Source organism: Colletes latitarsis, chromosome 3 (assembly GCF_051014445.1).
Source record: "Colletes latitarsis isolate SP2378_abdomen chromosome 3, iyColLati1, whole genome shotgun sequence".
NCBI classification, from domain to species: Eukaryota; Metazoa; Arthropoda; class Insecta; order Hymenoptera; family Colletidae; genus Colletes; species Colletes latitarsis.
In genome coordinates this window covers 36,731,822-36,751,140 of record NC_135136.1, presented here as the reverse complement: position 1 = coordinate 36,751,140, position 19,319 = coordinate 36,731,822, and the positions used below count along the sequence as shown (strand labels likewise).

At 40.2% G+C, this 19,319-nt stretch overlaps 1 protein-coding gene and 1 long non-coding RNA gene across 19 annotated transcripts in view; one reads left to right on the top strand and one right to left on the bottom strand.

Moving 5' to 3' along the window:
- Dlg1 (MAGUK family member discs large 1) overlaps nucleotides 1-19,319 on the bottom strand; it is a 687,637-nt gene that overhangs the window by 260,547 nt on the left and 407,771 nt on the right. For 16 of the 18 annotated variants that reach the window (XM_076762410.1, XM_076762413.1, XM_076762412.1 and 13 more), the window contains one exon: nucleotides 8,565-8,660. The exons of 1 other annotated variant lie outside the window; for it this stretch is intronic. In XM_076762410.1, the coding sequence (XP_076618525.1) occupies nucleotides 8,565-8,660 (96 nt within the window). Of the gene's footprint in view, nucleotides 1-174; nucleotides 379-8,564; nucleotides 8,661-19,319 lie in introns of those variants that run through there. One more of the 18 variants, XM_076762418.1, reaches the window with a different exon arrangement.
- On the top strand, nucleotides 2,672-3,566 carry LOC143340455 (uncharacterized). Its single transcript, XR_013079444.1, has 3 exons — nucleotides 2,672-2,893; nucleotides 2,972-3,293; nucleotides 3,449-3,566. It is a non-coding gene; the product is annotated as an uncharacterized LOC143340455 (long non-coding RNA).

Genomic DNA, 19,319 nt, shown 5'->3' with positions numbered 1-19,319 from the left:
GTTGACCATTCCGCGTTTCTATAAATTATTCGCTATCGCGTTTCGCGGTGTCGTTTCGACGGTTTTCGAAACGATATTTTGTCGCGCGTTCGTTTACCCGCCCTTTGAATTAGCGCCGCTATGGAATAAACGCGCCAAGTAATTACGTTTATTGGCAAGTCTATTGGAACTCACGTGATTCCAGCAACATCCGCAAACATCGTTCCAACATTTCGAATCCACCGAGCGAACGTTACGATTGCCGCGCTGTATGGACTGACAGGGTCTCTTTGTTCTTCGTCTGCGCACTTTCATGGGCACCCCGTACATATAGTCGCTGAAACGACGCCTCGAATGACGCACGATAGACACCCAGTCGATCATTGTTTCGTTCCGTCGAACCGCGTTTGTCGTTCACTTTGATCCGGTGTGCGTGAGTGCTTTTAACGAGACTTCGCGCCGTACTTTTTGCATTTTAATATCGTGTCATCTCGCAATACCTCCCTTTGTCGACCACCATCGTGGCAACTGGTCCATAAAATTTCCTATTATCGGTGAAATTCCAATTTTATTCAAAATTTAGGATCGATGTATACTCGCGAAAGGGCTCTTAATTGCACTTGTTAGTCTAATGTAGTTTTTGTAATGGTTTAAACATTTTTGTACAGGAAATTTATTTCTATTAAATCTACTCAATTTTAGACCAAATGTTTAGGTTTTCTTTTGCAGAAATGTTAGGTCCTTGTTAAAAGTTTTTTTTCCAGCCACTTCACTGCAGACTTATTTTTATTTTTCTCAAAATTATAATAGAGCTCAAACGATCGCATCCTCCAAGTACAGGAACTCCAAATGCATTTCTTCTTCTCATAAATGTGCATCCATTTCTGCTTCCCACTTTTTTACTTCGCCATTTACATGCCCATGAGATCTGCCAGAGACATATTATACATCAGACGTAGCTTTTAAATTCACGAAATTACTGCAAGTTTCACACAAGTATCCAGTTTGCCATCTAAATACACCCTTTCACGCGATATTTCGCAAAAAGGATTCACATTTTCATTAATTCAACTTGCGCAGAAACTCAAATTAAATCCAACTTCGTGACTGTACTTTTACAGAGGATTTTTATTTTTGTTAAAATTGCGATCCAATTCGAATCTTTCGAAACACCAAATGCATTTCGTCAATTCGTTTCCACTTTTTACTTAACTATTTACGATATTTCGAGAACCGGTGCAGAATATATATTCAAACGTGGTTTCCAACCTTCCTGGAATCTCATTAATCTGGCTTTTGTAGAAATTCAAATTTCGTGCAACTTTGTAGATTTACATCTCCACGTCCAGTTCGATTATTTACTTCTATCGATTTTCAGCCACTTTATTTCCTGTTGAAAAATTCGTTTCGAATCTTCGGATTTCCTTGCTCAGAACCGCCAAACGCATTTCTCTTTCGCACAAATACGCATCAATTCCCGACTCCCTACTTTTTATTTCACTGTTTACACACCCCCGAGAACTGCTCGGAATATATATTCAGGCGTGACTTTCGAACTTGGCGAAATCGTTTCTCCGATACAAAATAAATCATCGGGTCTCGCGATTTTCTTCCAGTCACTGTTTCACGTCCGGAAACATTTCGATCGTTCACGGTGAATTGTTCGAAAAAACCTCCAAAATTGTCGTTCTCTCCATTCGATTCATCCACTGTTTTTACGTTCCTTAATAATGAATTAAAATTCCCGGTGTCCGTCACTCGTCTTCCGTTTATTCTTATCTCGCGGATTTCTGCAAGCAATTTCAACGTTCCACCATTACTTTACAGTGCTGAGGGTCGAATGAACGGACACCAAGCCAATGACAGTGAATCCCGATCGACGTCAAGAAATTGGAGTAGTGACCCCTCGTCGTTGGGATACGTGACACAAAAAAAGTGGCTATAAGAAGCTTGTTCGTCAAAGGGTGGACAGTAATACCAATCCTTTTAACGAATAAACTACATCAACATTTACAAGTCATTATTTCAGCAACATGATTCGTACACATGGATACTTCGACTAGTATTGAGTTAATTCTTTTTTCTATTCTATGAAATCATTCGTCAACGTTCTACACGTTATTCATAAACTGATAAATTTTCCTCGAAAACGATGTTGGTATTCTCTTTTGTTATCATACATTTTATTTTATACGCGTAATGAAACAGAGAGAAATTTACTTTAATTATTTTACAATGGAGTTGTTTGCACTGCCTTTTATCAATGGTATTTTATTTAAGCGAAGCTTTTAACCAAATCGAGTTCTCGCGAAATCCTTTGACAAATAAATAATATTTGCTTCGCATTTTAATAAATTGCAAAACTCCACGTACCATGTATAATTTAAAAAAAAAATAAAATTCAGGTAATATCAATGAAATAAATGGCGTGTTAAATTTCTACTAAAATTATAATACAAGAAAGTATTTTAGCGTTTAATCTGGCCTCGTGGCGCGATATTTCCAGGGTCGAACTATCAAAACACAGGGGCGAAAGAACGTGGAGTCTATCGAGAGTGTCTATCGCTTCCCGTTTGCTTCCTCTTATCGAACAAATTTCTGTAATAAGTTTCAATGTTGCTTAAAAAAACTGCGTCGCACGGGAGATCGCAAAGAAGACAGAGCGTCACAAAGACCCTGAGCCAATCGATGACAAACCCCGATAAATGTCGGCGGGAGGGGGTGGATAATAAAAGAGTAACCGTAAGAAGGAGGTTCTCTCTTTGAACAACGCTGGCAATTCCTTTAACGATCCCGCGGAATGTTTCTCGCGAGATAAAGACGTGAGAAATGAAATTCGAGGACAGGGGCGGAAGTGAACGTCGTAAGGTTGACACTAATGGAAGAAAAATGTTTCCTATTCGGCAAAGATGGGGTAAATTCAACGACGCGTTACGCCCTTCGCGCTGAGTTTCCTCGTTCCGCGGGAAAATTGGTCCTTCTGTGTTTCCAGCGCGATGCTATCTTTAACATCGCCGAAGAGAAGACAATGTTCGGCGCGCTGTTTAATGGGGTTCCGCACGTGCCACTGGCTCGGAAGAAGGAAAACTTCAAAGCGGCTGAAACGTTTATGCATCTCCAAGAATATCAAACAGCTCTGTGAAATTGTTTACCTGCGAGCCATGGACGCGAGGACAAGATAGGACTGCGAACGCATTACACGTTGGAACACTATTACCGTATTCCCTTTGTTTCCGCTTCTGAAAGGCCTTCCGTTAAAATCACGGCACGATCGAGGTGTACCGGACCTAATTGAATATTTCGCCACGAAACAGGTGCCTAAGTTCGATTCGTAACTTTCGGCGTGATCCGATGATGCATCGAACTGTAAAGATTGTCTGCAAGAATAAATTTTACAATATTGTGTAATGATGTTACAAAACTCGTACATAACATAGTTTCATTACTTTTTATATTTTTTCAATTTCAGTGACCATCGAATACCTATTCGACCAATTTTGTAAACAAAGTCTCATTATATGAAATATGATCGCCCAGAAAGTAAAGAGACCCATCGATAAAAGTCACATCGTCGAGTTCAGGGAGAGACTTTAGAAGAGAAAATAAATTCTTACAATTCACTTTGCTAACTTAGTTTGCGTGGTAAATAAAATTTGAATCGAGTAGTGGTGCTTATTATTATATCACCGTAGCGGCGCCAGTGGAGTGCACAGGGTTAACATTATTAAAAATAGGCAGAAGAAGGTCGCGTTTGGGCTTATTTTCAGCGGGAAATTCTTCCCAACATCGAGGCTGCTGTTTCAAAGTCTATAGAATATTATTAGTTTGACGCAGGTGTTAATTATAACATCCACTAATATAAAATACAGGAAATTTTGTTATTTATCTCGCATCAACATTGTATTTGTATTCTGTAATTCAGTCAATAAATTTCATTTTTTGCTTGCTCGAAGCCTCGTGGAATATTCATTCCTTGCAACTGTATTATTCTAAATTTTGCATTGCTCCATCTCCTTCGTTGCTCCCCTAACGTCCTTAGAACCCAATGCAGCATCGTGATTTAAATTCAATTTCAATCCAATTCCAACGTTAGTGGAACGTGAATTCCAAATCCATCGAATTTAGTTCAGATTCGTAATATTACACCAGCTGCATCCTTTATTTTTTACGCTGATGATATAAATTTCAGAACTTGTAGAACATGCTGACGTTCCAAATTAATTTTACAATCGCATTTCAATGTGATTTATTGAAATTTTTATTGGAAACTAATAGGTATTCCATTTGCCTATTTTCCCATTATGCAGGGCGTTAAGAATGATGAAATACAAGCTTGCGTTGTTACCTGCCATACATTTATCATTCTTGACACGCTACAAAACGGAGAAATAGGCAATTCCAGTACCTCATTGCTCCTCAATAATAATTTGAATAAATGTAATCAGCTTATAAACATTGATCGTAAAAACGAGCTCCATGTGTACAAATCAACGTTAAACCGATACAATAAATTATTCAGATTACAATGAAAAATAATTTAACTAAAGGTACTTGAAAAAGAAACGTTTCGAATAAAGAGTACGTTGACCTCATACAGCATCATTTGCTACATTATTCTCGCGATCCACGGTTTCAGAAACCTCGTTTCGCTCTTGTTCCTTGTATCTAGAGCTTCTCAAGCACCCGATTTGACGACACTCTCCCGAGAACAAGAGAAGGTTTGGCAAGGTCGACTATTCGTGTCAACTGACGGATCTCATTTTTCATCCCCCAGCACCGCGATCCACGTGTTCCCGTTTCATTGATCCTCCTCGACACTAGAAACGAATCCAAAGAGCAGAAACTTCCTGCTTTCGAACCGTGGAAACCTTTCCCTCGCACGCACTGCGAATCGAACTTTGAATATCACGCGTCACTGTGGTCCCCGCACGTTCGACGATAGCCGACGTTTCCATTTTTCAAAGTTGCAGCGTTTCCTTTGGTCGCGGCGAATAGGAGCACGTTCCGCGCTGCCGCCAACTCATTGAAAACTATTTTCCACGACGTTTCGGGACGGGAAACGCGAAGCTACGAAAAAAGCACTCGCGACAGATTGCTTAACAGGAACACGCGTGCGTAGAAATACACCGAGTCACGAGGAAGTTTCGAGGAGAGGTCGAGCTTCTACCTCGAAGGGATGGACGTCGGCGTCGGTACTGTCGTAAGAACGTCTCGACGTTGGTGGTCGCGCGTCCCGACGCTCCTACCAAGGCGTCGTGGTCTAATTCCGACACGCTTCTTCCCGTCCCGAAGCACGAGCTACGCGCGGCGTTCGAACGATCGTCGCGAACTCGTAAACAAGCATATTTTCACACGTGTTCAGGTGTTGTAGCGATAAGAACATTAATCATGCTTCCAACCGGGGCAAATTTATTCAGAGGCACGCTCCGAGCGACGGAATTTTTTTTCGTCAAATAAGCTCGCATTTATAAAAATGCAAAAAAGAAACTAACGCGCAGACTTACTGACAAATTTTCTGTTGCATTATTTTTTTTTTAAATAAAAATTGGTACAGTTTTACAAATAATACGAAGCTAGCCTGTTTTCTTAATGTATGGATAATATATAATCTGAATGTTATTAATATTCCGAGACAAGGGAGACGTTTCACTGCTGAAGATCGATGTTTTGGGTGAACTGTCTTTGCCCGGGAAATTTAACCGAAAATTTACGTAACGGTCTGATTAAATGGCCGCTTAATTAAACTTCGTGCTGCGAGAACGGCGGCTGAGTGGTTCAGTGGTATACAATTCCGTCGACGTTATATCGGGAGTTATTTATAATCCGCGCGTTGAAAACGTTTAGTATTATTTCATTAACAGCCTTCGTCGAATGTAATTTCTGTAGGAAAGCGTTGGGTGTCATTATCGCCGACGCGATTGTTTAAAACGACGTGCTTCGCAATTGTTAGCAACTTTTCGCTGAAATCTGGCGGTGAGGTGTTTTGGGAACGAACCAGCGTCTGCGGGGGACGTGAAATTCATTGTTCACGCGATGGAAAATGACGAAAGAGCGCGACTCGAATAATTGCAGTCGTCGTAAATAAAGAAAATTGGAAATTAAGAGGCTGGTTTTCTGCCCGTAGTATATTTAACATTTTCGTTACGAGCAAATAATTTACAGATCTTTCAGGAATTATTTGGACAGATTAAACGCCAAACAACGCGGCTCATCAGATCGACGTTATCAAATGGAATGCATTACAGCCGGCGAGACCGCAGTTTCTGCACTTGGTACGCAAACACGAAAGCCACGAAACGGCATTGATGATGCTGGCACGCTGATTTCGGGTATAATTTACAAATTGCCTGGCCGCGGACAATACTATCGCGGTCGTGTCTCCGTTGACTTTGCGAAAATTTACACTGGTTTTATCGTCGAACATTTGCAGAGAAGCAAAATAGAAAGAACTGTGTTCGATGAAATGAAAGCTCGAACGTCGAGCGAAAATGTCGATTCGATTTTCCCTGCGTTCCCTGCGATAAGCCAACGCGTTTCAAGGGCTGTTCCGCGAAGAAAAATCCTCTGGGAAGGGTATCGATTCTGCGGAAACGAGCCCTGTCGCCGATCGTTGCGCGATGGATTCCGTTCCGCGCATTTCCGAGACACTGCGGAATTCCGCGAAGAACGAAGCAAACGAAAGATAACAGGAACGGCGAGTTGTATTCCGAGCCGAGATAAAGCACCTCTCCTCTTTTCCGCTCCGCTCGCCACGGAAATGAGAAGAAAACGTAAAGAGATGGAAAGGAAAGCCAGGCCCCCGGAAAATTATAATTTATCCTTGACGCGGAACAGATTAATTTCTGTTTTTGTCGTCTCGAAGATGGTGCCTTTGTTCGCGTCGTTAAGGGAACGTTTTTTTAATAACGCCGACCGCGAGATCTCGTTAAATTTACCGAGAGTTCTTCTATTTACGATCTTTTTTATTAACGCTACGGCGTTTCCTGAGTCGAGGCAAAAAAAATCGATGCACTCGGTTAATACGATGATATCGACGGGTGATAAACTACCGGCGAACGTTTGAACCCAATAGAAATTAGACGGAGAAACTCGTCGGCAAGGCAGGAATCAATGGTAGGAATGTGGAGGCGTACAGGAACCTGACAGGTGCCTGTTCTGTCGGTAGAAAGTTATGGACGATCGATCAAATCCAACCTACGTTGAAAATTTTGTTGTTTACAGGAAACGATCGTTAGTCACAGAAGATCTTTGGTGAGACTGGGTAATATTATTTAGCGTTTAATTAATAATCACATCACTCTTAGCTGGGTAATGTAATTATTAATTAAAAACTAAATATGCGTAGGTCATCATAAATGTAGAGCTTCCTCACTGAGTTAGTTTTGATTCTCATTGATTCATCAAAGATTCCACTCGAAGTTTTATCACGTTTCGATTGTTAAATTATCATTATATAAAATTAGTTCACATAGAAACACAAACGTATTGTTAGTATTTCGATTTGTTAAAGATATCGATATAAAGCAGTGTGGTCAGATCGGGCATAATTGAGTGCATCGAAATCGACAATAGTGACGACGAACTTCCTTAGCGTCTAACAGAGTGGTGGGGATAGCAGGCATATACTACCGCACGAATCACCTATAGGTATAAGATGCCATAATCACAATCACAAATTTGCATAACAGAATTCAAGAACAGTGTTTTGAATTCTTGTTGTTTACAAGATTATTATAAAAAGTTAATAGAAAATATGCCAAAGAGAATCAGAAACAAAAAAAAATTTCTTTTTTTTTAATAATCACAATATGATCAGGAGGTCCTAAAACGTGTATTTCCGCTAAAAAAAATGTTCGAAATTGTTTTTTCATTATGGTAACATACCTTACATAGGTTGGAAAGTAAAAATGCTGGGCAGTCGAGACTTGGAATCCTATGCCGATTATCGCGAGGTCGTACTTCAGCTGTTTCTCTTTCACAAGAGCAAGAAGGAAAGGCTCACACTAGCGTTCTTTAACGTTTTCCCGAAATTGTGCGAAATGACAAGCTCGCGTAGAGACAACTCGTGCGGTAGCATGTGCCTGCTATCGCCATCACTCTGTTAGACGCTAAGGAAATTCGTCGTCACTACTGTCGATTTCGATGCACTCAATTATACCCGATCTGGTCACACTGATATAGAGTGTTAGAGATATATGTTGGCTGCAATGGTGCGTTGGCAGCACTGACTGCACGCCGGTTGGCGGTAAAAAAAAGAACATGGCTGACGCACGCCGCATGTACCGCGCGAACGCAAGAGATGGAAATGCGCGTATTTTACAATCGTTGTGTAGTGCGATGATATGTTTATGTTTCTCTTTTGTTTATGTGAAATAATATTTGATTATTATTAGTGTTCCTAACCATCTACAACAATTGGTGGCAGAACGTGGTTCAGTGTGATTTTAAGCGATCAGAAGTGGAAAGTGTGGTAGACAGGTTAGGAAAGACACGTGGCGAGTGAACAGAAATTATAACAAAGTGTTTAGCGACAATAGTGGTGGGTATCAATTCACACACGACATTATTTTTGTGGATTTACGAACCTGAGCTTCGTCTACGTGATCTGGAACATCGGGACTGGCCGACCTGCGGCCATAAATGTTCGACAGAGTCTGGTTCACCGGAAAAGCTGGACCACCCTGCAATAATCATACGATCTGAAATCATTCTCGTTCTGTTGTCAACGAAACGGTAAGTGCTCCCGTTAAGTTCTGCGTTTCTTATTAAAATATTACCATAAATCACGCAAAAATATCTCGAGGCTTGTCTCGACGCACATTCACTCACTTTTCTCACTCGCGACATTCCGATTAGTGGCGCCCCCTTGTATCGATCCTGGTACTACAATAGATTACATAATTATGCTAATATCCTCTCTATTTCGGTTGATTTATTCCATGGTCCAGTTAATTTATTCAAACTATGTATCCATAGGGGGGCTATCGCTTCCTAACTTTGTTTAATCATGCAATTTCCAACTACCGCCACTTGTTATATTTATTGCTATTTCGGATAAATCATGCGTCGATACGTAACTATAATAATACTTGTACCGTTTGCTGCTCGGTTTATTACAATGTTTATAATAGGAGGGTTACCGCCCATTTAAATAAGTAAATAAATTACAACGAAGTAATTTACATTACCGCAACCTTGTTCACGGAGTCTCTCGTGTATCGAATATACGTCGTTTTGCATAATGAGCAACATATTTTCGTCTGTTTTGTGTAACATATATTATCGTTGGCATATAACCAACATAGTTCTCCCTCTCGGGGGAGGGAACATAATTCCATACATTTTAATGTTAATTAACAAATGTAGATGACATTATAGTTACTTCTGTCAATGAACAACTTCTTTTAATACACAGGGTGTTCGACTACCCCTAGGAAAAATTTTAATGAGAGATTCAAGAAGCCAATATAAGACGAAAATCAAGAATACTAATTTGTTGATGGAGGCTTCGTTAAAAAGTTATTAACGTTTAAAGTTCCGTACATACTGAATTTTTTTCTAGAAAGTGGGTACGATTTCGAGGGCAGGTCTATTCACCAAAAATGATTGTAATTGACCCCAGAACCTAGAAATAATTTTTTTAGAACGATTTGAAAAATTTTTTTTTCGTCGAAAAAATTAGGCACCCCCTGTCGATTTTTCTTGAAAATTTGTTTTTCATTCTTAGTATTTTTGTTTGACGCCCTACAGAAAAATTGTCTAATACTTTTTTGTAGGTACCCATGAGCTCTACTTCAGAAAAAAGTTTCATTGAAATATATTCACTATTGTAGGAGTTATGGCTGTTTGAAAATTGGACCATTATTATGGGGTTTTTCTCATTTTGCGGGGTCAAGGTCCAACTTTTCGAATATTTTTATGATTTGTACATATTCTACACTAAAATACGCGTAATTTGCTTTTTTAAACATTAAAATCGTCCAATCCGTTCAGGAGTTATGACGTTTTAAAAATTCGCATGAAATTTTGGGGAACCATTTCCGGCCTCAAATTAGATTTTCGGTAAGGAATTTTTTTCTCGAAAATGCGTAGGATTTCGAGGGTATGTGTATTGACAAAAAATGATTGTAATTGACCCCTGTAACTAAATATAATTTTTTTAATATGATTTGAAATTTTTTAATTTTGTCTAAAAATTTCACACCATCATGAATTTTTTTCTCGAAAGTGGGTAGGATTTCGAGGATATGTCTGATGACCAAAAATGATTGTAATTGACCCCCACAATTGAAAATAATTTTTCCAGAACGATTTGAAGTTTTTTAATTTTATCGAAAAATTTCACACCTTCTCGAATTTTTTTCTAGAAAGTGGGTAGGATTTCGGGGGTAGGTCTATTCACCAAAAATGATCATAATTGACCCCTGTAACTAAATATAATTTTTTTAATATGATTTGACATTTTTTAATTTTGACGAAAAATTTCACATGTTTTCGAATTTTTTTCTAGAAAGTGGATAGGATTTTGGGGGTATATCTATTGACCAAAAATGATTGTAATTGACCCCCGCAACCAAAAATAATTTTTCCAAGACGATTTAAAAAAGTTTTTGAAATTTCAGTGAAAGATATCAATGGTATGGTCAGACAGGGCATTTTTGTTAAGGAATTTTTTTCTCGAAAATGGGTAGGATTTCGGAAGTATGTGTATCCACAAAAAATGATTGTAATTGACCCCCGCAACCGAAAATAATTTTTCCAAAACGATTTGAAATTTTTTAATTTTGTCGAAAAATTTCACTCCTTCTCGAATTTTTTTCTAGAAAGTGGGTAGGATTTCGAAGGTGCAGTTTCACCCAAAGTAGTTTCAGCACTTCCTATTGATAATACGACTGGTGTGCGATAAAACTGGACCATAAATTGTTCATTTAATTGAAAATGAATTTAAATTTGTATATAGAGTGTTTGCATAATTACTATACCATTTTTTCGTAAATAATTGTTTCCTCTGGAATTAACTACGGTATCTACTTGAAAGAAAATTTGTTTTCAAGAGCGTTTTATCTTCTATCCGATGAAAATTACTAGTTTACCAAGACTATTAAAGTACTAATGCACGTTTAGAGTAAAAGTATTGAATATTTTTGTGCAGGTTCTTGGAATGCAATGCTTTGAGAAAAAATATGCGACATTAAAGAGAAGGATATCTTACGAATAAACTTCAAAACACAACTTTCTATCCATATAATGCAAAAATTAAAAGTTCGTTGCCTCGTAAAAGAGAAAAAGAAAGATTGCTCATTTGATCAGTCATGGTAGGAATAGGTATACATGAAGTGCCTGTAGGTTTAGTGTTAAATATGCGCTATCGTCGTTGTATCGCGTTACGCGAAGAATTTATTCTTTCTCGCGTCACTGCATCGTCGAGGGAAACACGACGCCCGCCATTTGATCGCGTTATTTTTTTTCGTCTGACAGTTTCTATCGTACAGGATGACGTAGAAAATTTTGGATTTACAGAACCCCTTTATTTTTATTAAAAAAAGTCCTCAGAGTCCGTTAAAATTATCGTTCGCTCTAAGATGATCACATCGACCCCTGTTTTTTCAATAGTAAAAAATATTTCCAAGAATTTTTAATTATTTTGTAAATTTGTCGATGCCCCATATCGGACCAAAATAAATTTGAATCCATAAAGATTGGCTTATAGAATAATCAGATTACAGCTTCCCTTGCAGATTTCGTTTCTACGTGTACACTTTGTGCAAAGTTTCAGCGTTTAATCTTCGTCGTTAGTTAACCCCGAGTACCTCTTTGCGTGGTCTTCTTTGATGGCGCTGACAAGCATACTTAGTACAGAAGGCAATAAACTTGTAGAAGTTTTAAAATGTGTACTTCAACTCTGCTAGGACTACTCGGTCCCGTACATTTAGGTACTTCAGTATTTCGCAAAGCGTGAAGTACGGTTTGCAAGATACAGTCGAGTAGATGCCAGCAGATAGCAACTTCTCGAGATACGATGCGTGAAGAAGAAGCTGTTGCGAATTAAAATGCCTCTTGGCACTGACGCGTTAGCTACTATGCTACGATGATAATACAATATTAATTGTTTTGGTATGGACACGCAACTGTCCACTGGAATCAAATTTTATCCCAAGTCTCTGCCAAGGCAAGCAGACCACGAGATTTTCGCTCCTGGCAGCGACCGATAAGAAAGGATCGTCGTGGAAATAGAAGGTTAAGGATCAATTTATCGCGGTGAACGGAAATGTAAACGAAAGACCACTTTTCTCGGGACTGACGTTCGAGGAAAACTGCTAAACTTGGCTGAGAATAACGCGGGTACGTGTTTGACAAGCACCAGCCCCGGTTTAGCTTGTAGGATCGCTTATGTCAGTGTTACTCAACCTTCTTTTGACTCGTTTTCTACTTTCGAACCCAAGATTTGTTCACACGCGAGTATTATTTGTTTCTCACAATTAGTTAAAACATGATTAGTTCTTTCCTAGTCTCTTCGTAACACCTATTAGATGAGAATATACTCGTCCATGATTTCTATTTCAAGAGAATTATCGAGATTTAAGAGTTTTCAAGATTTCTGAAAAAAATAGCTGAAGTTGAGAATCCCTGGCCGGAAACGTATGGCGCCATGATCCTTCTCCCCTGACATATTTTGATTTTACGCTCGCGGCCGCGAAGCAGACAGCAATATATTCGAATCGTGCTTAGCTATGCGTGCAAATTGAAAGAAAATACTGCGCTGAAACGACTCCCACAGTTCCGGCGAATTTGTTTGCGTTTTATGAAATATATGAATTTCGCGTCCGGCTGATTACGCGACAACTGGAATTTAGGATCGAAGGATGAAGAATTCGTTCTACGCTCGCGATCCGCGATAATTAAAACGCAAAACTGCGCCACGAATTGACGCTGATTGATATTTAATGGTCGTTGTGAATAATCATAACCACTTTTCATCGTTTATCGATTCGGCGTATCCCGCTAAAACGACAATATACGAGTTCGTACATTTTTGCGCAAACATTAACCTTTTCATTCTCGAATTATTAAAAAGTCAGAGGTAATATTATTTCTCCGTATTTTCGAGTATATCATATATTAATCGTTCAATCCATAGTAATAGATTCACCGTGAATTTTAATAATATATAGCTGCACAAAGTTATAAGCTGTTTTACTACTTTGCTTTTTTTTTTAATTAAATTTCGACACGCTTTGCTAGGTTTCAAGATACCGTGTATTTAAGATTGAGTGCAGGGACTTGGAGAACGGCTTCATTAAAACAGTTTCCACGCAACGTTGCTATTCGTGACGCGAGGACAGCTTCGACTGATTATTTTCGGGCGAGATGCTTCCCAGCCGTTCCTTTTTCGAGTTCGAAGAAAGGCACGTGTGATCCCGTATATAGAGTCTGCCAGAACAGACGGATTCGAAACCCACTTGTGCGTCGAGTTCGTTTATCCAAAGATGAGATGGAGCCTCGAGTCTTCGGTAAACGTTCCGCGCTACGTGCTCCTCTGTGTTTGAAATCTCGAGAGAAACGCGGAAACTCCTCGGACGCATTGAGACGAAGGCCAGGAAAGTTTCACGAAGATAAATTTCGGAGCGAGCTCGCGTAGAAAACAATACGCTTGTCCCCCCCACTCTCCACTTCCAACGAAATTCAAGCTGTCCCCGAGCACAGCTTCGTTTGTTTCCCTTTGGAGCGCGAATGCAAATTAATCTCAGATATCGTCGCCGATCGCGTTCGTTTCCTTGAAACGTTACTATTATTCTCGGTCCAATTTAAGCACATTCTATACGCGTTTACCAGGCAAATTTTCTTTCGATATCTTCCGAGTATTTTTAATAATTAATAACTCAGGCAGAAAGCAAACGCAATTTCGAAATTCTTGATTATCGTTGCTCCGAGTCAACATACCAAAATATTCACAGTTATATAATTACCGACTCCAAACGGCAAACATTTGAGAATCGTCGAACAGTGGATATTTACCTATGTCGATGAATATACATGTAGTTGCTCGCCAAGTGACGAGTGGCTCTACCACTTGACGCGTTATATCACTCTAATGTAGTGTTAGTTATTGTATCAATGGTTAATATGCACCGTTTGAATCGAGGAATTTTTGCTATTTTGAACATAGTCCATTATTTCGTTCTCTTTCAGAAAATTATTGAGGCGATAGAAAAATTCTTAAGATATCGAATTATTAAAATCGACCACGAATAAAAAGTTTTCTTCCGGGTTCAATCGATCGTCCTCGATTAGATATCACGTACGTTCCGCGATAGAATATATTCGAAGAACTGAGGACGTTGAAACGGACGAAACGTGCGTTAGAAGTTAATGTTTATATTGCAGGCGAGTTCAGAGACGAATTTCGATGATATTATCGCGGAACTTTCGACCGATGCATGGTTACTGGCACGATATTCCCGTCTGATGGCAGTTTAACCTTAACTACTGACAGCTGGCGTTCGTCTAGTCACCTCGGTCTGACCACAAAGCGTCAGTATCCGGCGACTAGCGCCGCACACGTAGAAGGTTCACACACACGTTCCTAGAAGTGGATGGTACCCGTAGAAGTTAGGCGTTCCCAATAATCCACGGTTCTTGATTTTGCGTCGCCACGAGTCTCTCTAATCGCTCCCCCGTGCTGGAAATTTGTCGGAAACTGGAGATGGAAGACGGGTACCGAAGGCTTCCGCGTAAATAGGAAGTCTCCGTGTGACGGAAGTGGCGAAAACTTTGACCGCCAGACGTACTACAGATCGATCGTGCTACCTTCGAAACGCTTCGTCTTCTCGGGCTTGTTGCTCCGCCAAAATAACGAAACGCGACAGCAGAAGACACGTTTCACTTCTATCCGGTCGAAAATTTACGTCCAAACTTCTCCTATAGATTCCACGTTTACTCATTTATTAGAAGAAACTCGAAATACTATTGATAGTTTGGTAACTGAACTTCAAATTGCTAGAGCTATCGAAACCTTGGAGCAAATTGATTGTATATTGTGATTTCGTGTCACGAAAGCATACGATTTCCTTGCAAGCAGCTAAATTACAAGAAAAACTTAATGGTTCCTGCGTTAGCTATCCATTTTTCAAAAGGAGACAGATGAAAAATGATCCTAAACAAAACCGCCATTAAGCATCCCAAAATCCCGTCATCGTCAGAAGTAAATCACTTTATAGATTTACCGGTAGTGTACTGCGAGTTGTTACTAGAATATTAAATAATTCTTGAAATCTATTAAACCTTCCATTAATCCGCCACATTCTCAAATTACTCGTCCTTCGACAGGAAGGATTAGATATCCAAGCCTGAAATTTCGTAACTCTAGTTTGACTGACAAGGGAAACATCTCAATCGCCCAACTTTGATTTCATCGAGCTTCCGTAAAACAATACAGATTTTAAGAATATTATTTAACTGGTATCAAGACACATCTAACTTTAATCAAATATCTTGCAAAGTTAATAATCTTCCCACGCATCCACCGCGAATCTAACGATTCAGAGATTTTATTTCCGCGAGATTCTCCGTCACCTCATCGTCGATTTCTCGCACGACGCCATAAATTCTTTCGTTCGAAGAAACCTGGATAATAGCAAACGAGAACCGATCGTTGTCGAAACTTCGACGCAACGAGAAGCGTCGTAATAAAATCTCCCAGTGAATCGGTGAGTGCTTCTGAAAAGACGTTCCCGACGATTCTCAGGGACGATGATCGAATACGCGGATCCGCGGTACCCGTAAAGCGATTTTGCTTCTCGATGGATGCCAGCAACCCTTTCGATTTACCGACGCACCCCTCCGTGGGGTTTCTCGTAGCGCCACGAATCCTCGCGGCAGACTTTTCGCAGCGGGAATGGATACTTCCGGCTCGTGCATCGCGGCTTCGAGGCACGTCCTTCCATCTCCCGGGGCGATGAACACGTATATCCAGTTCGATAACTCGAGAACTCCACCCTCGACCATCCCCAAGACTTATGCACTCGGAGGTATATTTGCTGTTTATTTGTTTCCCTCGTATTGACCGACAGTGGTTACTGAGGCTGTTGCCGGAGGATCAGCTATCCAAACTGTCGATAGCACACAGAGATCTTAAGAGGTTATTTCGATTCGAGCACGGACGAGCTAGGACACGTTTGCAATTTTATAACGGACGATCTGCTTAAGATAGTAGCTTCAAAAGTGGGCCATAGCTTTGTCCCTTTTGCTGCTCCAGGAAATCTCATTCAAATGTCATTAAAATTTTTATTAGAGAAAAGGAATTGACTCAAAACGTAGAACGAACCCAGGGCGGAAATGGGGAGACTTGGTTTTGTGAAAGGTTCTCTCAGATTTCATTTGTTTCGAGACGACGACGAAATTCATCGCTCGACTTTATAATGGAAACGATTCTCCTAAGAGGATGGATGCTCTCTGGAGAGTCTCGACGAGCCGAATAGATATGCCTAAGTAAATACTTTGTCCCCTAATAACGTCCAATATACTTCCCATTGGTTATTGGCTCTCTTATTTGGTTGAATAAGTTGGAAACTCGACGGTTTCCGAGAGCCTCGCCGTTCGTCTTGTCAGCAACAGCGAAGACGTCGTTTATTGGCCCCGTTTCTTCGTTTGTTATTCATTGACCGACGTGAACCGATTCTGTGATAGCGAGTTTTTTCATTTTATATCGTCGCACGGTTGCAACGGTGGATTATAAATCGAGGCAAACCATAACATCCGTTCAACTATTGGCAAATTGCATTTGCTGATTCTGCGATTGCTGTTTGGCCAGGGACCAACCAATTCTACCGGATGTATCACCCCGGTGCATAATTAATGTCTCGACGTGGCTCCTGATAAAATGCATCGATAACGCGCGGTTCTACCGACGGAAATTGCAATCTTATTGCTCGAATATTTAGCGCTGATTAAACCAAATAATAATAAATCGAATTAAAAGCTAAAGGCTCTCGTGACTATTCAATTTGTCCGAGCACTGTTTCTGCTCGTGTAAATTCTATTTCTGAGTTCGCTTTATGGCAACCTTTGGGGGTTGCAATCGTAGCCGTGGACACGAATCGTCGAACAGTTTGAATTTAGGATTCCTGGCCAGTCTCTAATGCACTGCACATGTCTTGCTTGGAACTGCCGCTTTGAGAGGTCAAGCCTGGAAAAGGTCGTGCCAAAGCATTCTAAAAGGAACCTGAATCCATTATAGATGCGTTTCAGTACGCGCCCAGTGTTCAATACGAAGCCAGGATCAATCGCTATTGAATAGGAGAGACTAAGTTTTCGAAAACGCTGACCGAGCTTCAAATACCTTCGCGATTGCTGGTCCATCGTTTCGTTTCCTTCCGTAGCGTTCGATTACTGTTGCATTACCAATTACTATATTAGTTCGAAAGGCTCTGTACGTTACTTAAATATTTAATTTAATTTAAGGTTCCTGAGAAAATTGTTTGCATCGTAGATGTATTTTAAATTCCCTAAGAAGACGTGTTTCACAATTATTTTCGACATAAATTGCACGTATTCCCGATTGGCCGAAAACGTATCGCTTTCAACGTGGCTTCCGCTGAGATTTCCGGGGTATTTCGTTATCGAAGGTTCTCCATCGTTACTGTAAGAATAAAATGAGGGGGTTTACTTCTTCTATATTCCTCGATTCAAAGCGCGAGGCGAATTGGAAAGGTTTCGTCGGTGAATTCGGTTCCTTTACGAGCGGCCACTACCTTTACGTCGCTTTATGCGTTGCAGAAGGATCATACGTATCCCTTAATATTCCTTTTTTCGTAGCTGCATTCAGTCGTCCGAAAATGAGATTCCTTTGTATCGCTTTTCGCCTCGATAATTTTCCTATCCTCGGATTGTCCGCCGCGACGTCGCATTCAAAGTCCGACTATCGTTATCGCGGAATCTGATACATTTACTCTGATTTCTCTACGAAAGTATACCCCGTGCTTCTCTAAAAGGTTTTACAAATTTCTCTTTAATCGAAACTTCGATTAAAATTCCATTACCGAGGCTCCCGGGAAAACTTTTGTAATTGCGTTTGTTTCTTACGTTGTTTCTTTCGTTCGCTTTTCTGTAAGCTGGGAATGCGGTTTCTAGTTTTCAGAGCATGGCTCTGTATTATCAGACTAGCGGTTCTGAAACACGTTGGGTCAAATACGTAGAATGGGGCGAGATTCGGTCAGAAAAGTGGCATGCGAAAGTATCTGACCGGACAAGTGGAAACCAACAGTATATGGTCAGACGCGTACTCGGACGTTTCCACTTTCATTCTGAGAGACTCCGTTGGACCAAAACAACACAGAAACCATTTACAAGGAGTGTTGCCTGTTCCTTTAATGAACAACACACTTTTTATTTAACTATATTTCAATATTCGTTCATTTATGGTTATTTTACGAGTTGCACGGCGCATCGATTTCCAAACCTCTCTCGTCTCGTTATATATTTACGGAGCACTTTGCTGTTGTGCAACTATTTGAATTCCAAAGCGACGAATATATTTTCGGAATAAAATAAAAATGTTCAAATCTCCTATCTGTGAATTGTTTAAATGCGCACTGTACGTGTTTAGGATTAAAACGGGAGAGATTAACCATGAACTTCGGTTAAATAATGCTCGTGGAGCCATTTATTCTCGATGAAAGGACTCTCTGGCGGCAGGTGAATCCACCGTGCACGCTTTTAATGTTAATATACACCCTGTTCACCCCGTAGAGGGAGCGTAACTTGCGTATCGAACGACGACACTCTTCGCAAAGCGACACGTCGATAATCCCGCTAGTGGTGCACACGGCTTTATAGGGTACCGGCCACCACGGATATTGTCCTGAAACTAATTTCGTTGGATAGCTTCAGGGGTCATTCGATGCCACCAAGAACGTAACACTTTTATCGCGAGATGAAAGAGTGCAGTTCCCGTGAACTCGATGGAACGAAACACCGTCTCGCGGGGGCGTTTCACGGAAGAGGGTTTTTAAAACCGCTGACGTTACCTCTTGAGGTCACCGGGGAGGAAAAAAAGATTGTTGCACAAATTGCAATAACTTACGCGTCGACTTAATCTTCCGCGACTGACGCGCATTAAATTCAGGGGGTTTTAAAAAGCTCGGTGCTTCGAATTGGAAAACTTTTTAGGCGTCACACAGTGGGAACATTTGCATGTTAGAAATATATTATTTAACTTTTTCTAAACGTTTCACTATTATATAATTAATTTTGTTTCGAGGTTGAGATTGTACTCTTTCCAACGAGAACAGAATTTCGAGTGATCGTGGAGCTTATAATTTTACAAAATGGTAACGAGATAA